Here is an 18,337-nt window from a genome sequence, read left to right as displayed (position 1 = left end):
GTCCCCAGTTGGGGGCAGGCGTGTTCCCCAAATTACTTCCCAGGCTCCCTGCTTAGACCTCCGACAGGATGCTCGGGAAAAACCAATGTTAAGGGCCAGGCGAGTTCACAACAGCCCAGCAAGCCTTGCAGTGGATGCTGGCAGCGCTGTTCCTACCATATCCAGACACGGCTTACAGGCACCCACCACCAGAAACGACATCAGAGTCCGAGGGAGACACTGTCCCCATGGGCCGGGCCTGGTGGAGTGGGCCGTGCAGCCCATGGCTCCATGGCATCGGTAGGGTGGTGCCTTTCCAACGCACCTGACTTCTGCTGTTCTGAATCCAGTTCTTAAAAATAACTCTTGGGATGCTGGGGGGGCTATGAAAGTCCCTTATATCTTAAATTTAAAGGACCTTAAAATCCTCTTATCTCACCACGTTTCCAAAGCAAAACTCAAAATGCAGTTTGTGCACATTCTTGAGGAATGTGCACAATACAAGAAGCAGTTTTCAGGCCACACATGGAAACACCAGGGCACCGCGGTGCTGAACGGGGAGGAAGACGCTGTTCTGGGCCAGGGCCACCCTGCGGGCCCAGTGGGCACACTGCGTGGCGACCACCGTGTTGGTGTCTGCAGGCAGGTCCCTCAGAGTAAAAGGCGCAGGTGGGGCAGCATGCCTGTTCTGTCCCAGCCATGACTCACGCTCCCCAGATCCTAAGCATCTGTGGGGAGAGCCCTGGAGCGGAGGGGACGCGAGCAGTCAGCCCTGGTCACCCCAGACGGCCACTGGGCAGGGCGTGCCCACCCTCCCGTGTGTGCGGGAGCCCCAGCTGCCGGCTCAGCGCGAGGGGCGGCTCGGGCAGGGCCTGCACCCCTGCTTCCGAGCCTGGTTTGGGGCGGTGGGAGGCAGGGACGGGCTGATTCCGCCGGGGTGGGGGAAGGGACGGTGGCACCCGGATTAAGATCCACTTATTTGTGTCTTATTTTCAGGTCGGAAAGTGTAGGCTGAAAGAGAACAAGTTAAAAATAAAACGGTCGTTTTCTGTAAAAAGAACATTAAACCAGCGGTCACAGGTCAGGACGCCGGCCTTCGGACCCGCGGGGCACGCAGGCCTGGCCAGCTGTCAGAAGAATCTAAAGTGGACTCACCTCCTCCCACCTTGGCTTCGGCAGGGAGGCCCCGGGGTGCGGGGCGCGCGGTGCGGGGCGGCGGGACCTGACGCGCCGGCCGGGCCGTCAGCCTCGCCGGGCCCAGGGCCCTCTCCCCGCCGGGGGCCGTCCCCGCGCCCGCACCCCCCCGCGCCCCACCCCGCCCCCCCCGCGCCCCCTCCCTCCCCTGCAGGGGGCCCATTCCCCGTCCCCGCCCCGGGGGCCGGAGGCCGGCCCGGCCGCGCCCCTCCCGGGCTCCGGGCTCCCGGCTCCGCGCGCAGGGGCAGGTGCAGCCCCTCCCGGGCCCTCCCTCCGGGCCGCGCCCCGCCCTCCGGGTCCCCAGACGTTCCCATCCCTCCCCGCCCCCCATTCCCCTCCCCCGCCCTCCTTCCCCGCCCCCAGCCCCGCCTCCCGGCGCCCGCGGCCCGGCGGAAGGACGCGAGGCGCCCCGACTCCCGGGAGGTGAACTTGGCACCCCCAGCCCCGCGGCCCGGGCGCCCCCTCCCGCCTCTCCCGGCATGGCGGCCGCGGGGCGCGCGCAGGCGGCGCGGGACCGTGTCCCCAGGTAGGCGCGCGGGGTCCGTGCGCCCCTGGCCCAGCGCGGGGGCGCGGGGCGGGTGTCTCGGCGCGGGCGCGGGCGCGGGCGGGGGCGGCGGTGCGGGCGCCCGCGCGCCCCTGGGCGGCCCCTGCGCTGCGTGCGCGCCCGCGCTCGGCCCGCCGCCTCTGCTGCGGGGCCGGGTTGGGGGGCAGGGAGCCCGCGCGCCCCACGGAGGGATTGGGCGGCTGGGTGCCGAGGGTCCCACGTCCACGTGCGCGCGGAACTTTACTCTGGCCCTTTTTGTGCGGTAGGATCGATCCGTATGGGTTTGAAAGACCTGAAGACTTTGATTATGCAGCTTATGAAGAATTTTTTTCCACCTACCTGGTGATCCTCACCAGGAGAGCCATCAAATGGTCCAAACTTCTAAAGGGCGGCGGTGGTGTCCAGAGGAGCATGACCGGTGAGTTCGGCGCCTGACCCAGCGGGCGCGCAACAAGTCATTCGGTCGGTGCCGTGCGCTCGGGGGAGCTCAGGACTTGGGGTTCCTTCGAGGCCGGGGGCGCTGCCCCCTTCCCAGCCGTGCCCCGCGCAGGCGCACAGGCGAGAGGACCCCCTTTCCTCGCCTGGACGTGGGGCCTGCTCGCCCTTTGAGACGCATGGTGCCGTGGCCCTCTTTCCAGAAGAAGCCGGGTTTCCTGCTCCTCAGGGCGAGCGGCCAGGGCAGTGCTCCCGCCGGCTTCTGTGCGGAGCGCTCCCTGTCCCAGTCAGAGAGAAAGCGGGGCGCTTCCTGGACCCCTCAGCTCCTCCCCTGCTTCTCCTTGGGGGTCTTCCCCGCCCCAGGCTGTGCCCCGGCCTCCTTCAGGTCTGGATTGGAGCGCCTGCTCCGGGAAGCCTTCCAGTCTCACCCCTCAGCCCCACACTTCCTTCCCACTCCTTGCCTCTCTCTGGTCCTCCACGTGTGGCTCTTACTTATTTTATCCTTAGTTTTCCGCGCTGGGGTCAAAGATCCCTCTGTGCCGGCTGGGGTGGCTGATGGTCCCTTAGCTGTTTGTTGAATAAATGAAAGAATGGTTTGCCTGCCTGCTCTCCCCCTGAGGATATCTGTATCTTCAGACCTGCCGGCAGGAGGTGAGGAGTGGGCAGCAGTGTCCCCGGGGGCGCTTCCTGACACAGGGCGTTAATGACGGTGAAGGGGTGAGGACAGGGGTCCCAGCCGCCGGGGCTGAGCGGTGTGACCAGAGCATTAGGGGTGAGGAGAGGAGGGCCAGAGGTGGAGCAGGGCCCGCACCAGCTGACGGTGGGCACAGGGGCATGGCCAGGCGGAAGGAAGGAAGTTTTTAAGGGGCGGGGGGCAGATCAAGGTTTGTCTTTGAAGGGCCATCCGTCATTGAAAGGCAGATGTCTTTAGTTGTACCGAGGGCCACTCCCGCCTTGTTGCTGGGCATTAACGTGCTTCCAGCTCTCTTTGGCTTCATTTTTTCCTTTTGATTTGTTTTTTAAAGTTATGTACAAGTATATAAAAATACAAGGGAGACAAGTTTTGCACGTGGGAGAACATCTTGGTCACACTCGAAGGTGTGAATTGAACTGAGTTTCTCAGCTGCCCAGGCCCCCACCTCCCGTAGAGGGGCGGCTGTGACTGTCCCCCGTCCCCCCGGGAGCAGGGTGCACCGTTTGCCTCCATGCAGGAGGCCGCCTCCTGTCCAACAGGGACCCAGAGGTCAGGTAAAGCCGCAGAGAATCACTTCAAGATATACAGGCGTTCATGAACCTTTTCACATAACACACGTGTGGACATGCATTCCCCTTCAATTCTATCCTTTGAGTCTGGTCATCTTTTTTTTGTACAGTGAGGGCCCACTAATTCTGTATCTTTCCTGCGGAAACTGTTGTTGTTCAGTCGCCAAGTCTCGTCCAACTCTTCGTGACCCCACGGACTGCAGCATGCCAGGCCTCCCTGTCCATCACCAACTCCCGGAGCTTGCGCAAGCTCACGTCGATTGAGTCGGTGATGCCATCCAACCGACTCTTTCTGGAAATTTAATTTGGTTTTATTGACACCACTATTATTTCTTTTTTGCTTTACCTTTTTAAATTTATGTAGTGATTGTTAAACTTTGTAATTATGGCGTAGCAGGTTTAGGAGCAGATATACTTGATTCCTGGTGAGCCTTGGCCTGGGGGTGGGGTTGTCTGTCAGCTGAGCCGGAGGGCATAGTGGCCTGGGGTCCTTTCAGGAAACCTGGCCAGGGGCCTGTGGGCTCACCTGGATCTGTCGTCTGGGGTGTTGCCGCTGAGCTGGTGCAGCTTCCGGTGTGACGGCCGGGGCTCCCGCAGCACCCATGGCACTCCGAGGGAGTGGTCAGGCGTAACCTGGTGTGGGTTTGCTAGTCAGGAAGTGGGAATACAGCTTCTTCCTGCCAGACGTCCTGGGCTGGCGGGAGTGTCCACAGCTGTGTGACTTCCCGTGGGAGGGAGCCCGTGAGGGCCGTGGGCCCCAGGTGGGCAGTGGGAGCTCCATTTGGGGCCCTGACCTGGACGCCGGCGACCACACCTGGAGAACCGCCTTTGCCCCTGTTCCTCAGCCGCGTCTTGCTCTTGGGCTCTTCTGTGTGTGTTCTCTCTTGAGAGGACTTGTGTCCACGTCTGCAGATGAGCGCTGAAGCTCAGCCTGCGTGAGGGTGTCGGCTGTGGGTACGTGGTTTCTTTTCTTTGTCGGTGAGGGAGGTCCGCCAGGATCTGCGATCACTCACTCACTCTCCGCGCTCGGCCTGGCCGGCCGTGCCGGGCGAGCTGCCCCTGTGCCCCTGTCCATCTGGCGTGGAGGGACTTGACGAAGGAGCGCCTCCTGTTTCCTTCTTTCTCTCCTGCCCCGTGGGTGAGGGGGTTAGCACCATCTGAATAAGAATGAAATTGCAAGATATGTTTAAAGACAAATACAAAAAAAAAAAAAAACCCTGGGAACCTGCTTAACTCCTGGGACAGACAGCTGGGAGTTAATTCTTTGGGGTCGAGCTTCTCCTTAAAAAAAATTTCCCACCTGTTTCTGCTGCATAATTTACAGTCCTCCAAATGTTGGAATGAAGAGTGGATCAGCCCTGCCCTTGCTCTGAGGATGGGAGAACCATTTTCTTCCTCTTCCAGAGAAACTGAGTAAAGTCAGATAACAGGCAATGAAAGTAGCAGAAGCCCTTATTCTCTGAAACTTCGGGATGTTGTTGTTGTTCTTGAAACCAACTGGGAGTCCGGAACCCTGACTGTATTCCAGGCCCTGGACTTTGCTTCCATTTTGCAGGGATGGAAGGAAACCGAGGCATGATCGAGGTATGGTCTGCCTAGCCACGTCCGACTCCAGAGTTGGGGGTTTAAGCAACTTGCACTTCCCTTTTTATACTTTGTTAATTGTTTAAAACTTCGCAGTGAAGTTCACTCTTCTTGGCGTGTGGCCGTGTGAGTGTGTTCAGACGCACACTCAGGTAATCGCCCCATGCGCAAGGTTTAGAACAGCCGGTCGCCTTCAGGGTCCCCTCCTGCGTGGTTCTGGGCGGCTGACCTGCAGGCCTGGACGTGGGTGAAGGCCTCGGCTGGGGGGGCGGGGACTCGCAGAGGCCGTGGGGCTGCAGGGGGATCCTGAAGGTGCGTTGGCGTCTCTCTCCCTTTTTCTAGTTCTTTGGTTTCTCTGCAGTTCTCTCAGAGTTACACCTGAGTCGTCCTCGTGTTAATATTTGTGGTGCTGCCGTGATACAGGCAGTGCTTTTATTTCTGCTCTTTGCGGTCCGTCCATGAAGTTACCATGAATGTCTGTGCGTCTTTTCCTTCTGCCCCGTCTCAGTGGGAGCGGTCCCTGCCCAAAGCCAGGACTGAGCCTCCCCTTGCGGTTCGAGGGAGGATTAATTCAGGGCACCCCCGAGCACGCCGAGCCCTGAGGTTCTGTGTAAATAGTAGGAGGTTGGAGGGACGGTCCGGCTGAATGATTGCTGTGTTTGATAGACTGAAATATCACGTCCGGTAGCGGGATGACCACGTCACACTGGCCGAGACATTCTGGCCACACGTGATCCTCCAGCTGCACGGGTGCCTCTGAGCTGCAGAGGGTTCTTGGCTTTCTCTGCCTCTGGCGGGTGGTGTTCAGGGCCATCCTTTCCTTCCCCTGGGCCTTCCTCCTCATCCCCCAGCCTCTGCAAACTCCCGTCCCGCACGCCCTCCGCCCTCCCGAGAAAGGCGGGTGCACGCGACCTGGCCTCCGGGAGGCACTTTCAGGAGCTCGTGGACTGGTGGCTGTCAGTTTGAGATGTAGGATTTCAGCAGCAGCGCTTGTTTTGCTTCTAACCTAGGACATTGTTCCTGTGATTTTTTTCTGTTTGGTACAGCAGGTGCCTGAGCCAGCGCTGATCTGTGCTCAGGGCCGTGGCGTCCGGCCCAGCCGGCGGGGCGGGCCGGGTGGGGAGGAGGCAGCCCGTGTCCCCGCACCGCTGCGGTGGAGGCCAGGCTGCTGCGGGCCCCCGACCGCTCCGCATGAGCGGAGCGCGGACGTCTGTCGGGAGGGCCTGTACCTGTGGGCGGGGCATGCCTGTCTTGCCTCTTCCGTGTCTGACTTACTGATTTGTGAGAGCTATCAATGGAAACTCTTGGAGGGGGGCCCCCTCCCTGCAGCTTCTGGGGCCCAGGGCCCCCCCCCCCCGCCGCCCCCGGGCCCATCTGAAGCTGCCGTCTCCCTGTCTCAGTGAAGCGCTACATCCGCAAGGGCGTCCCGCTGGAGCACCGGGCCCGCGTCTGGATGGGGGTGAGCGGAGCCCAGGCCCAGATGGACCGGAACCCCGGCTACTACCAGCGCCTCCTGCAGGGGGAGCGGAGCGCCAGCCTGGAGGAGGCCATCCGGACAGGTGACGCGGCCCCCGGGGTGGGGCGGCCCTGCGGGTGGGGGCGGCCCTGCGGGTGGGGGCACCTCCCCCAGGGAAGTGTGTCTGCACCCAGACTCCTGGTCGTGATGGGGTTGAGGAAACCTATGCTGTCAAAGGCACACCCCTGATTCCCACTTTCTCAAAGGACAAGCAAAATGGGGGCTTATTTGACAGGAGGACTATGATCTGAATTGGTTCAGAAAATCCTTGAGCGGGCAGCTAGGTGGTAAGGAAAATGGTAGAAAGAGTGGGTTTCTTCCGTGAGGACACTGTCCAGGGGCGTGAGGCGGCCGCGGAGCAAGCCGTCAGAACATTCGTGGGCTGGGTGACCCAAGGACACACAGACACAGCTGCAGGAAGCCGCACGCTGCGCCCACTCTTTGCGCCCGACTCCGAGTGTCCGGAGACGTCACGCCCTGGCCGCTGTCTCGTGACCCCAGCTTCCTCGCTGCCCACAGGCTCTCACAAGTGCAGAGTCCTCAGAAAAATGGTTAACCTAAGTTGAATAACTAGATCTTTAGGAGACACATCCGTTTTTCTGATTTTACCAGTTTCTGAGAACGACAAAGTTAAACACGAAGTACTTCATTTAAAAAGTTGGTCATTTTAAATGTCTGGGAGGTGGGATTGACTGGGGACAGTGAGAAAGTGGCGTGGCCCCAGCGTAAGGAACAGGGGTCTCAGATCCCAAAGCTGCAGTGGGAAAGGCGCTGGGCCGCTGAGCCTGCTGGCCGCACCCTGACCTCCCAGAAAACCCCGGCCAGAGGCCTCGGGACAGACGCTGTCGTGACCTGCAGGGAACGTGGATTCCCTCTGCAGGGACAGCAGTGCTGACGTGGGCAGGGAGAGACCGCAAGTGACGGGTGGTTGTTTGTCTGAAAAATGAATCTTAAAGGCTCTATTTGGTGTAGAGTGTTTGGATACTTTTATTTTTAATTACAGTGAAATGTACACACCTTGCAGTTTACCATTTTATTTTTCCAAGGGAGCCTCTGTCCCCTTTACGCACGAAGCCCCCCAGCCCTGGCTCCACCGTCTGCTCCCTGTCTCTGTGAGTCTGACTCTCCTAGACTTCACGTGGGTGGAATCAGGCAGTGTCTGTCCTTCTGTATCTGGTTGGTTTCACGGAGCACAGTGTCCGAGAGGTCCACCCGAGCTGTGTGTGCGTCAGGGCTTCCGCCCCCTGGCTACAGTGAATTCTGGCTGAACAGGGTGTCAAGTAATTCTCCGAGACCCGCGGTCGGTGCTCTGGGGACAGACCCCGAGGTGGAATTGCTGGGCCACATGGCCGCTCTGGTCTGCTGTCAGGGAGCCTGCGTCGGTCGTGGTGCAGGGTCAGGAGAGCAGGCGCGTGTTGCATCAGCCCAGGCAGGACGTTCACCACATCTGCCTCCGGTGCAGGGGCCGGGGAGAAAGATTTCAAAACCTGCTAAAGCTTCTCATCATAAGGATCATCACACAGGCGTGAGCACAGTCGGTCAGTCTACTCTGAATTAGCGAAAAACTCATTTCCCCCGATAGGTGCCAGTTTGGGGAATGTTCAGAATTCCATGGAAAAGAAATCTTTTTTGTAAAAAACATATGGTTGAAAACTACATGCTTAGAGGCAGCTAGTTTGCTGTTTGGCTCAGATCTGGTCTTTGTGGGCAGGTGCATGGCTAGGAGCCTGAGCTTGAGGGCAGAATTCCTGCAGCTGCCTGGAGGCCTGGCGTTATCAGCGGTGTCCACGTGTGTCCCTTCGCCGACACCGCCGCTCTGCTCCAGGCAGGGTCAGATGGTGTCCGTCAGCCCCCTCACTCTGCCCTGGACGCAGGCTCACAGAAATGCAGTGGGGGGTGGGGAGGGGTGGCGGAGGTGGAAGAGGCCGCCGGGCGCCCTCCTGCAGACAGAAGTTGGCGGTGATGAGTTTGTCTGTGCTAAGTCAGTCGTGTCCGACTCTCTGCGACCCTATGGCCTGTAGCCCACCAGGCCCCTCTGTCCATGGGATTCTCCAGGCAAGAACACTGGGGTGGGCTGCCTTCTCCTCCAGGGGATCTTCCCGACCCAGGGACTGAACCACGTCACCTGTCCTGACAGGTGGTTCTTCGCCGCTGGTGCCTCCTGGGTAGTTTTCAGTTTTGTCTCTTTATCTCCAGACGGAACTCTCAGCGTGTCCTGCCTGCTTCTGTTTTCAGTCTTAAGAATTGGGGAAAATTTCCAAAGCTTTATGTAAACTGCTCACGCTTCACCCACACTTCGTCCCCAGCTCAGAGAGGGGCATGGGAACAGGGGGAGACACTGGGGACCTGGCAGCCTGGCGGAGAGGGGCTGACGCTGGTGCTGATTGGAGGTTAAGGGCTGCGGGGCGCTGGGGGCCCGGGGACGGCCTCTGCTCGCGCCCTGAGCGCTCTACGGGTCCTCGCAGACATGAGCAGGACCTTCCCCGACAACGTGCGCTTCCGGAAGGACGCGGAGCCTTGCCTGCAGGGGCCCCTGTACAACGTACTGCTGGCCTACGGGCACCACAACCACGGCGTGGGCTACTGCCAGGTGAGCCCCGGGCCCCCCACAGACCCCGGGGCCTCGCCCAGCCGGGGCTCTTGGCGGGAGCGGGAGGGGGCAGCCGCGGACGTGAACACAGGCTGTGTTTACCGGACGTGGTGACCAGCAGCCTGTCGCCTCGGAGCTGATGGTGTGCGTGTGTGCACGTGTGTGTGTATGCGCGTGTGGGTGAGTGCGTGTGGCGGGCTGGCCGGGAATGCAGGGCCTCCTCGGGAAGCCGGGCGGCTGGGCGGCGTGGCAGGCGGCGGGGATCAGTTCTCTGCCCCTGGAGGTGTTCTGTCTGCAGCATTGCAGGAACGCGTGTGCACAGCCCATACCGTGAGCCCCGGGGGCCGATCCTCGGGCTGCCGGCCCTCCTGCTGTGTGCTCTGGAGGCCACGGTGTCCTGGGGGGCGTGGGCAGGAGGGCGGGGTGGGGGTTGGGGTCCCCATGCTCCAGGCCCCAAGCCAGAGGCCAGACCTCCCGAGAGGACGGCTGGGCATTCAGAGCCATGGGAGGTGGCGTCCGAGCGGCCCGTGTGGTTTCTCCTAGTGAGGGTTTCACGAGGACGTGCCCTGCAGAGTCCAAGAATCAGGCCTGACTGCATGTGTCTGTCGATGGCAGAGCCTGCAAGGCCGACGCTACCCCGGACGGTCATTCCAGAATCACACGTGTTCTAGGGAAGGACGAGGAAGATGGGGAGTTAGCGGGCAGCAGCCACACGGTTACAGGGTCTGGGGGTGGAGCCAGTGTCAGCGCAGGCCTCCTCTGTCTGATTTCAGGGGATGAACTTCATCGCGGGGTATCTGATCCTGGTGACTAAGAGTGAGGAAGAAGCCTTCTGGCTGTTGGACGCCCTGGTGGGCAGAATACTCCCAGGTACGTGGAGTCCCGCCTTCTGGTGTTGGTGTAACGATGCTGCTGACAAGTCAGGGTGTGACGAGACAGAAGGCGTGTTTGAGAGTTGAGAGGTTGACCGTCCTTCTGCAACTGAACTGAAGCGAGACGCTCACTTCAACGGGGGCCCAGCGGAGCGGCGGCCTCTCCCCCGTCACCCCCATCCCACGGGCAGCGCTGTGTCTCAGCCTGGACGCCGCTGAGCTGCTTGCTCAGTTATCTCAGAGACCGAATCATGACAGAGGTTCCCACCATGACCATTTCCAGGTGTCGTTTGGGCATTTGGGGAACTTCAGGGAACAAAGCCTAAAAGCCTGGCAGCGATAGCAACTGAGAGAAGCCGGTGAAGACATGGTGCTGGGGGCGGGAGGGGCCGACCCCGAGGAGCAGAAAGCAGGGCTCCAGGTGCCCCCACGCAGGGGTTCACTACAGAGACTTAAAGTTAGAACAGCTCGTTTCCAGTAGTCCTTAGATTCAGTCCCACTAAAATACAGCAAAACGGGTCTTGCTTCAGAAACAAAAGGAAACCTCCAGGTGAGCGGTCAGGACTGGGGGGAGGGGTCACCGTCCCTGCTGGGGTGGGCAGGGCCGTGAGTCCTCGGGCCTCTGGGTGCGCCGGCTAGGTCGTTTCAGCGCGTGCTCGTCCTGCGTTTAGCTGCTTCTGTCTTAATTACACCAAAGCTGCACAGAGAATCCGCACCTCTGGAGTTCCGAGACTGCAGCGCTGACGGAGGCTGAGCAGTGGCCGCTGTCCTCGGCGTCCCCGTCCTGCTCGTGCTGGGCGTGCTCGCCGCCCGTGCTCGGCAGGCTGGCGTCCGCGTCTGCAGCATCGCGTTTGTGTGCACACAGGTGCACACGCGCACACAGAACATGGAAGTTACTGACAGAGAAGGACACGATAGATAGGTGAACTGAGACAGCAGCTGGTTCTTTGGGAAAACTGTTGTAATAGACCGTCGTCTGACAAGGCCAATAGAGAAGGGGATGAGGAATCTAGAAGTGGAAAAGGCGCTGGAGTTGGAACCGCTGCAGGGACTCTAAGAACCACTGGAGAGCTCGGGTGCAGTGAAGGGACAAACGGACGGTCTGAGAACACAGGCTGACAGCCGGAGAGAGGACATCTGAAGGGCCAGATGCACAGACAGCAGCATCTCGGGAAAACGCGAACGAACCAACGAGTCCCATTTTCTAAAAAATCTTGCAGAATGAAGAGAAAGATGAACTCGTCGACTCGCGTTGTGAAGCTGGTGTAGCCTTCCTGTCGCACAGGCTGATCTCAGGAGGGATAGGAACACAGATCTCATTAAAATAATACTCACGTCAGCACCCGGAGTTGAGCGATGGTTATAGGGTAGTGTTTTCTTAAATGTATGGCTTAATATATGGATGGATTAATCCATATATTAAGGACGGATAATGGCTTAGTCAAGGATGGAAGGATGGCTTAATCATGGAAGGATCACTGGCAGGCCCGAGCCAGGAAGGCTGGAAAGAAGAGTGTTGTCCTGGTGGTGTTTAGTCCCTCAGCCCTGTCTGACTCTGCGACCCCATGGACTGTAGCCCGCCAGGCTCCTCTGTACTCCAGGCAAGAGTACTGGAGTGGGTTGCCATGCCCTTCTCCAGAGGATCTTCCCAACCCAGGGGTCACACCAGGGTCTCCTGCATTGCAGGCAGATTCTTTACCTCTGGGCCACCAGGGAAGCCTGGAGAGGAGAGTGCTGGGGTTGTATTAGGTGCTGTAACAGTTGTTAGGTCAGCGAGGGATAAACAGGTCTATCCATCTGTTGTACTTGGTACATGAGATGTATTGAGGAGCAGGTAAAAGACTGTTTGAAACATCATTCCATGACCGTTGATTGCCTATAGAGAAGAAAACAAAACTAGACCCTTGCTTCAATTCCAGGCAGATTCTAAACGTGAAGAAGCAAAGCTTTGAAACTCGAGACAGAGAACAGTGTCATGATTCCAGAGCAGGAAAGATGTCCTTGAACAAAGTTCAGAAAGCATAAAAGACACAATTGATCATTTTAATGATGTTAAAATTAAAAACTGATTTTGACACAAGACATCCTCTGCAGAGTAAAAAGGGATCCATGCAATTAGCGTGTAAAGAATTCCTAAAAGTCTAGGTGGATACAAGTCGACAGAAAAGAAGGTGAAGAATATGCGTGACGGGCAGTTTACAAAATAGGAGACCTGCGTGGTCCCCGAGTTGGGGTGAGGCAACCGTGGTCTCCCGGGAGCGGGGAGGCCAGATCTCAGCGCCGAACCAAGCTGGACATCAGCGGCGTGGGCGCAGCCACCGGAGGCCTCCCCCCAGTGCCCACGACACCCCGAGTTCAGAGCAGTCGGGTCAAGGAGGAGCAGAGGCGGGGAGACTGTGACTCTAACGAGGTGGCGACGCAGGGTCCCCGGTCCCCTTGCTGGGCCCCCCGGGCTCTGCCAGCCCTGGAGCAGCATCCGTGTTGGTGTTTGATGTGTCGCTTGTCAGCCGCTCAGACAAGTCCCTGCGGGACTTCACGTTTCCCCTCTCGTCCCAAGTCAGCAGAAGACTAGCCGCCGGCACGCAGACACGCTGGTTGCCCGAAACTAGACTCACCTGGTGGTGGGTGATGAGCCAAGAGACACACGGCCAGGCTGGAGGCGGGAGGACGGGTCCTCGCAGGGAGTGCGGGGGTCTCTCCCGGAGCTGTGAGTCCCCAGCAGCAAACAGTCGTGTTAACCTAAGCGTTCGAGCGTCGTCCTGCTGGGGCTGGAGGCGGGAGGATCAGCACGGACCTGGGCCCAGGCCCCAAGCCCGCGGGCCGCAGAGGTCAGCGCCGCTGTCCCTTAGCATCCCTGTGGCCTGCTGCTCAAGCGCTCCAGGGCGTCGGAGTTCTGGAACAGCTCGGGACAGTGCTTTCGGCTCATCTTTACCTTGGGAACAGAGCTGGGAGTCTGCACTGACGCATTGTTTCTGTTGTGGGGCAGCTGTCACCCGGGCCTGGTCGCAGCTGTGTGTGTTCACCTTTTGTTCCCCTTAAAATCTATAACTGGGCTTGCCGGGTAAAATCTATAACTCGGCTTGCCGGATGGCTCAGTGGTAAAGAATTCGCCTGCCAGTGCAGAGACCCAGGAGACACAGGTTTGATCCCTGCATCGAGAGGATCCCCTGGAGAGGGAAATGGCAGCTCACTCCAGTGTTCTTGCCTGGAGAATCCCATGGACGGAGGAGCCTGGCGGCTGCAGTCCACAGGATCACAGAGTCAGACAGGACTTCGCGACTGAACCGCCACAAAATCTCTAACGACTGAGACCTTTTATTCTGCAAAGACCTAGATCACAGGATGACCCAGACCTAAAATGGCTTGTTTTACATCAAAAAAGTTATGCCCGAGTCTCTTCCTCCAGGGACCCATCAGCCCGCCGCATCTTGAGCCTGCAGAAAAGCCCCGCTGTGCCTCCCACCATGTCAGGGACTGAGGTGGGGTCTGGGATGTCACATAAGGGAGGAGTCCATCCCTTAATGAACGAATGCATCTGTGTCCCGAAGAGCTGGTCCCACCTGTTTGCCCTGCGACACGGGAAGCGGGTGGCTCCCCTGGCGCAGCTGGACAGCGAGGCCCAGGGCGGACGGCGGGGCTCGTCCTGGGGTGGTGACTCTCGGGCCACCCCCCAGCCCTGCAGCCTTGCTCATCCCCCCCACCCCCCGTGCTGACACCTCTGGGCTGTGTGCAAAGGGGGCGCCCCGGGAGAGGCCTGACTCGGGCCCCGGAGGGGAGGCTGGACCAGGGGCCCCTGAGAAGTTTCTCAGCCTCTGTGCGCAGACGGGACCCCGCAGGTGGGGCTGGCCGTCGGGGTTTGTAGGCGTTCTCAGCCGACCCGCAGGGGGGTTTCAGTGACCCTTCAGCGACCAGCTCGGGCCCGTGGCGGCTTCGGGGGGTGACCTTGACTCTTCTGGGAGCTGCCATAAGCCTCTGTAGCCAAAGTGAGACGGTGCTGAGCTTGCGTTCTGCAAATCCGCTCGTCTGCTCCGCTGAGCTGCTCAGGGCCGCCCCCCCCCCCCCCGCCCCCGGGGCCAGACTGGGCACCGCTGGGCAGGGGCAGAGGGGGCGGCAGGGTGGGGGGCGGGGGCGGAGGGGGCGGCGGGCCGGACTCGCAGCGTGGTGGCGTGGGGGGTGGGGGCAGGGGGCATGGTGGGGAAGGGCGCCCCAGGCCCCAGGTGTTAATGACCCAACAGCTTTTCCAGCCTTGGGCTCGGGTGAGCGCGTGCTAACCCTGAAAAGTGGTGATGTGACCGTCATGTCAGTATTCCTGTTGATTCCGTTTTAACGAAAATACTTAGCAAGAATGTCCGTTCCTTTGCCGCAGTGAATGGCCAAACTTTATTACACTGATTGCTTACTGAACTTTTATGGTAAAGTTTAAGCATTAGGTTAAGTACACCATTACGATGATATACCACATTAACAAGCTAGAAAGTTCCTTGGCAAGAGAACATCCATTTAAAAGACAGACGAGCGGCGGGCGTGATGGGTGCCAGCAGGGGCCTCACTGTCCGCTCACTGGCCCGGCTCCCGCTCTGGGTGGGTCGTCCTCTGGGAAGGGTCCCCGGGGGGCCCCCACCACCACCTGGCTCTGGGGGCACGCAGGTTGCGGCCGCCCGACGGTGAGACCCGTGTCCCTGCCCCCTTGCCCCACAGCAGACTACTACAGCCCCTCGATGCTGGGCCTGAAGACGGACCAGGAGGTGCTCGGGGAGCTGGTGAGGCTGAAGCTGCCGGCGGTGGCGGCGCTGATGGACGGCCATGGCGTGCTGTGGACCCTGGTCGCATCCCGCTGGTTCATCTGCCTGTTCGTGGACGTCCTGCCGGTGGAGGTGAGGGCGCCCGGCTGGGCCCGGGGCCGGCGGCAGGGCCGTGCGCTGACCCGCCGCTCCCTCCGCAGACGGTGCTGCGCGTCTGGGACTGCCTATTCAGTGAGGGGTCCAAGATCCTCTTCCGAGTGGCCCTGACCCTCCTCAAGCATCACCAGGCCTCCATCCTAGAGGCCACCAGCGTCCCCGACCTCTGTGAGAAGTTCAAGGAGATCACCCGGGGGCGTTTCGTGACCGAGTGTCACAGCTTCATGCAGGTGGGTGTCAGCCACGCCCGCGGCCCCCGGGGACCCAGGGAGGGGCGCTCCAGGACACCAGCCACGCCGCGGCCCCCCGGGTACCCGGGGGGGGGGCGGGGGGGGCTCCAAGACACCAGCGCGCTCACCCCGCGCCCCCCGTGCTGTCGGCGGGGGGCGGTGCCACCTGGGACACCCCGCCCCCCGCCCCGCTGCTGGAGCCTGTCCGGCTGCTCCTTGGCTTCTTCTGAGCCTGGGAGGTGACCCCATCCTGGGCCTCCCTGACGGTCCCGTCCACGCCGGGCCCACCCTCCTCCGCCCTACCCTGTTGCCTTCTCTCCCGCCCTGGTGGGGTCACACCTGTCTGTCCCCCCCCACCCCCCCCCCGCTGTGTTCCAGGCCTGGTGCAGGCTGTGTAGACAGCTCAGATCACCTGAGTTGATGACCTGGGTGCTGCATCCCACAGGCCCTCGGGGAGGCGGGAGTGGGCAGGGATCAGGGGGACGGGTGACCCAGGGGGACCACTGACCCCAGCCACTGCTGGACTGCAGTGTGGACACTCAGGCCGTGTGGCTTTGGCGTCTGGCTCTTGGGCTCAGCATGATGCTGCCGAGGAGGCATGGGGGGCTCCCAGGGAGGAGCGGGGGGCTTCCAAGTGCAGCAGGTGCCCAACGAGGGCGGGTGGTCGGCCTGCCTGTCCCTGACGGCTGCATGTCTGTGGTGGGGTGGCTGGTGTTCTGGCCTGGATGTGCTCTGGGCCCTGTGAGCTGAGTGGACTCGAGCGGATCGCACAGGGTGAGGTGGGGGGAGCATCTCCCCAGACGGCAGAATAAGTGCTGTGTAAAGAAACATGTCTTTGCACACGGCAGGTGTGGCCGCTCACCTGACGCGCTGGTGGGAAGCGACTCTGGTCTTATTTCCTTGGGGGTCTCTATAAACTTGTGCATTTCTGCAACGCAGTTTATGCATCAGAGCTCTCTCAAGTCCTGCCCCAGAACATCTAGAATCTCCTAGATCCCACGTGGAAGCTAGGGGCACTGTAATATGAAGAGGCCAGCTGAACCCCCAGAAGAACCTGTTCTCCAGCCACTGAGACACCCGGGGCTTGACCCCCAGGCTCCTTCCCTTCTCCTTGTCGTGAGGCAGTTTCTCTCTTACTGGAAACAAGTCTGAGTCCCTTCCTGCTTCCGCTCCTCAAGTCTAGTCTCTCCTAGGCCCCAAGTAGGTTTCAGAGCTGCTAGGAGAGTCAGCAGTCACAACAGGGTCAGAACTCAAAGAACTCAGTACAGGGACGAAAAGCAAAAATAGCAGACTGGGACCACGTGGGGCTTGAAAGCTTCCGTGCAGCAAAGAGAAGCAGTGGCGGATGAAAAGGTGACCCCCCCCCCCAAACAGGACAGTGTGTGTGCAGGTCACATCCAGACGCACGGAGACCTCAGCTGGACACGAGCTGAGGTGTCCTGTTCACAAACAGGCAGAGGACCCGAGTAGGTAGATGTCCAAAGACACACAGGTCGCCAGCAGGCACGTGAAAGGATGCTCCAGTTCACCCATCATCAGGGAAACGCACATCAAAACCACGTCACCTCACACCCATCAGAATGGCTGCCATCCAAAAGACCACAAATAGCAAGTGTTGCTGAGCGTGCGAACAGGGAGCCTTGTGTGCACCGTTGGTGAGAGTGTAAAATGGCGCACCCACCGTGGAAAACAGTATGGAGGCTCCTCAGAAGCTGAAGAGAGCTGCTGTCTGATCCAGCCGTGGCACTGCTGTACTTCTCGAAAGGAAATGGAAGCAGGACCTCCGGGAGACGCTGCCCACCCACGGTCACTTCAGCGTCACAGCAGCCGCAGCGTGGACGTGACCCGCAAGGCCACACGAGTGGGTGGGGAACCAGTGTGGTCCAGACACATGGTGGGCTCTCACTCAGCCTTGAGAGGGAGGGAGATCCGACGCCTGCTCCACCCTGGATGAACCTGGAGATATCATGTTCAGTGATTGTCACAGAGGGACAAAAACTGATTCCACTAACGCAAGGCCCCTAGAGGAGTCAGGTTTACAGAGATGGACGTGGGGGCTGGGGACCAATAGGCTGGGAGATGAGGAGGAGCTGGAAGGTGACCCCGCGGGCGCAGAGCTGACACTCCTCAGCCACACACCTCGAGTGCCTCGGGGTAAATGGTGTGGCTTTGGTGCACACACACAAAACTAGCAAGAGTGGAGACTGGATGTTCCCCAATTTTAATTCCAGTGGCTCAGAACCTCTGCCTTCGGAATCAGACGTTTACTTCATGGACTGGATTCAGCATTTTAAAACTGACCTGAGTGTGAGGGGGCAGGAGCCCGTGTGCCGTCTCCCCTGCAGCCAGACATCCTGTCTCAGGCACTTTCCTGAGCTTCGCAGTGGCTGCAGCCAGGATGTGGCCCGGCCTGAGGACTGACGTTCAGAGCTGGGCCCCAGCTGCACGCACACCCTGGGACCATATCCACCCCCCGCCCCACCCCTGGTCCTCAGAGCGCTTTGCTGAAATCCCTGCGGGCGTTTGGGGGGGGCACCAGCAGCCTGTTCTTGCTCAACCCTGCAGTAAGCCCTCCTCTGCTCCCCGTGGCTGGCCCCTCCTGGGCTCTCCATTCCCAGCCCTCCAAGAAGGGCTCCCCACGCCCGGCCCTCCCAGGGAAGGTCCGGCAGCCGCGGCCGCAGCGCCCCCTGCTGGCCCCCTGGGGCGGTGCGGCCGCTCTGGAGGCGTCTGTGCTGAGGCTGGAGCTCTGTCACCGGCCGCTTTCTGCTTTGTCTCAGTGTGAAGGAAACTGACCTTCCTCCACTCGCTGGCCTCAGCCCGGCCACCACCAGGAGCTGGGAAGGTCTAAATGAACCCGTTTCTGTTCCAGAGAATATTCTCGGAGCCCGGCAGCCTGTCCAGGGCCAGCATCACCCGGCTGCGGGAGCGCTGCAGGGCGCGGCTGCTGGCGCAGGGCTGACACCTCAAGCCGTCACCTCCGGCTGGAGCGGTCACTGGCGACTGAGCGGTCCTTCTGTACGTGTTCTTCACTGGGAGCTGTCTGTTGTTTATAAATATATATTTTTACCTGAGATGCTGATGCATGTATAGCGTGAGGTGCGTGTCTGTGTTCGTTACCAGTCTAAGGAAGTGGTTACACAAACGGCATGTAAACCAGGTTTAAGACTGAGAAGCTGTCATCCCAGACCTCCTGGGGAGAAGATGCCCCCAACGAGACCCCTCCTCTCCTGGC

The 18,337-nt window shown here is 60.2% G+C and overlaps 1 protein-coding gene across 9 annotated transcripts; it reads left to right on the top strand.

Annotated features, from left to right (window-relative positions):
• The first annotated feature begins 1,596 nt into the window (after window positions 1-1,596).
• On the top strand, window positions 1,597-18,176 carry GRTP1 (growth hormone regulated TBC protein 1). Of its 9 annotated transcripts, none has more exons than XM_061133500.1 (9): window positions 1,597-1,699; window positions 1,984-2,135; window positions 6,400-6,558; window positions 7,562-7,627; window positions 8,981-9,105; window positions 9,879-9,975; window positions 14,679-14,851; window positions 14,920-15,105; window positions 17,975-18,176. In XM_061133500.1, exons 1-9 carry the CDS (start codon window positions 1,653-1,655, stop codon window positions 18,062-18,064), a joined length of 1,095 nt encoding a protein of 364 aa, XP_060989483.1. In that variant the 5' UTR covers window positions 1,597-1,652; the 3' UTR covers window positions 18,065-18,176. The 9 variants fall into 9 exon arrangements, with proteins under 9 accessions (XP_060989483.1, XP_060989484.1, XP_060989482.1 ...); XM_061133501.1 differs by having other exon boundaries at window positions 14,676-14,845; XM_061133499.1 differs by having other exon boundaries at window positions 14,676-14,851.
• The last annotated feature ends 161 nt before the right edge of the window (window positions 18,177-18,337 follow it).

Source organism: Dama dama, chromosome 30, assembly GCF_033118175.1.
Source record: "Dama dama isolate Ldn47 chromosome 30, ASM3311817v1, whole genome shotgun sequence".
Classification (NCBI taxonomy): domain Eukaryota; kingdom Metazoa; phylum Chordata; class Mammalia; order Artiodactyla; family Cervidae; genus Dama; species Dama dama.
The sequence above is the reverse complement of the archived record's forward strand: the minus strand, read 5'-3'. Positions and strand labels throughout refer to the sequence as shown.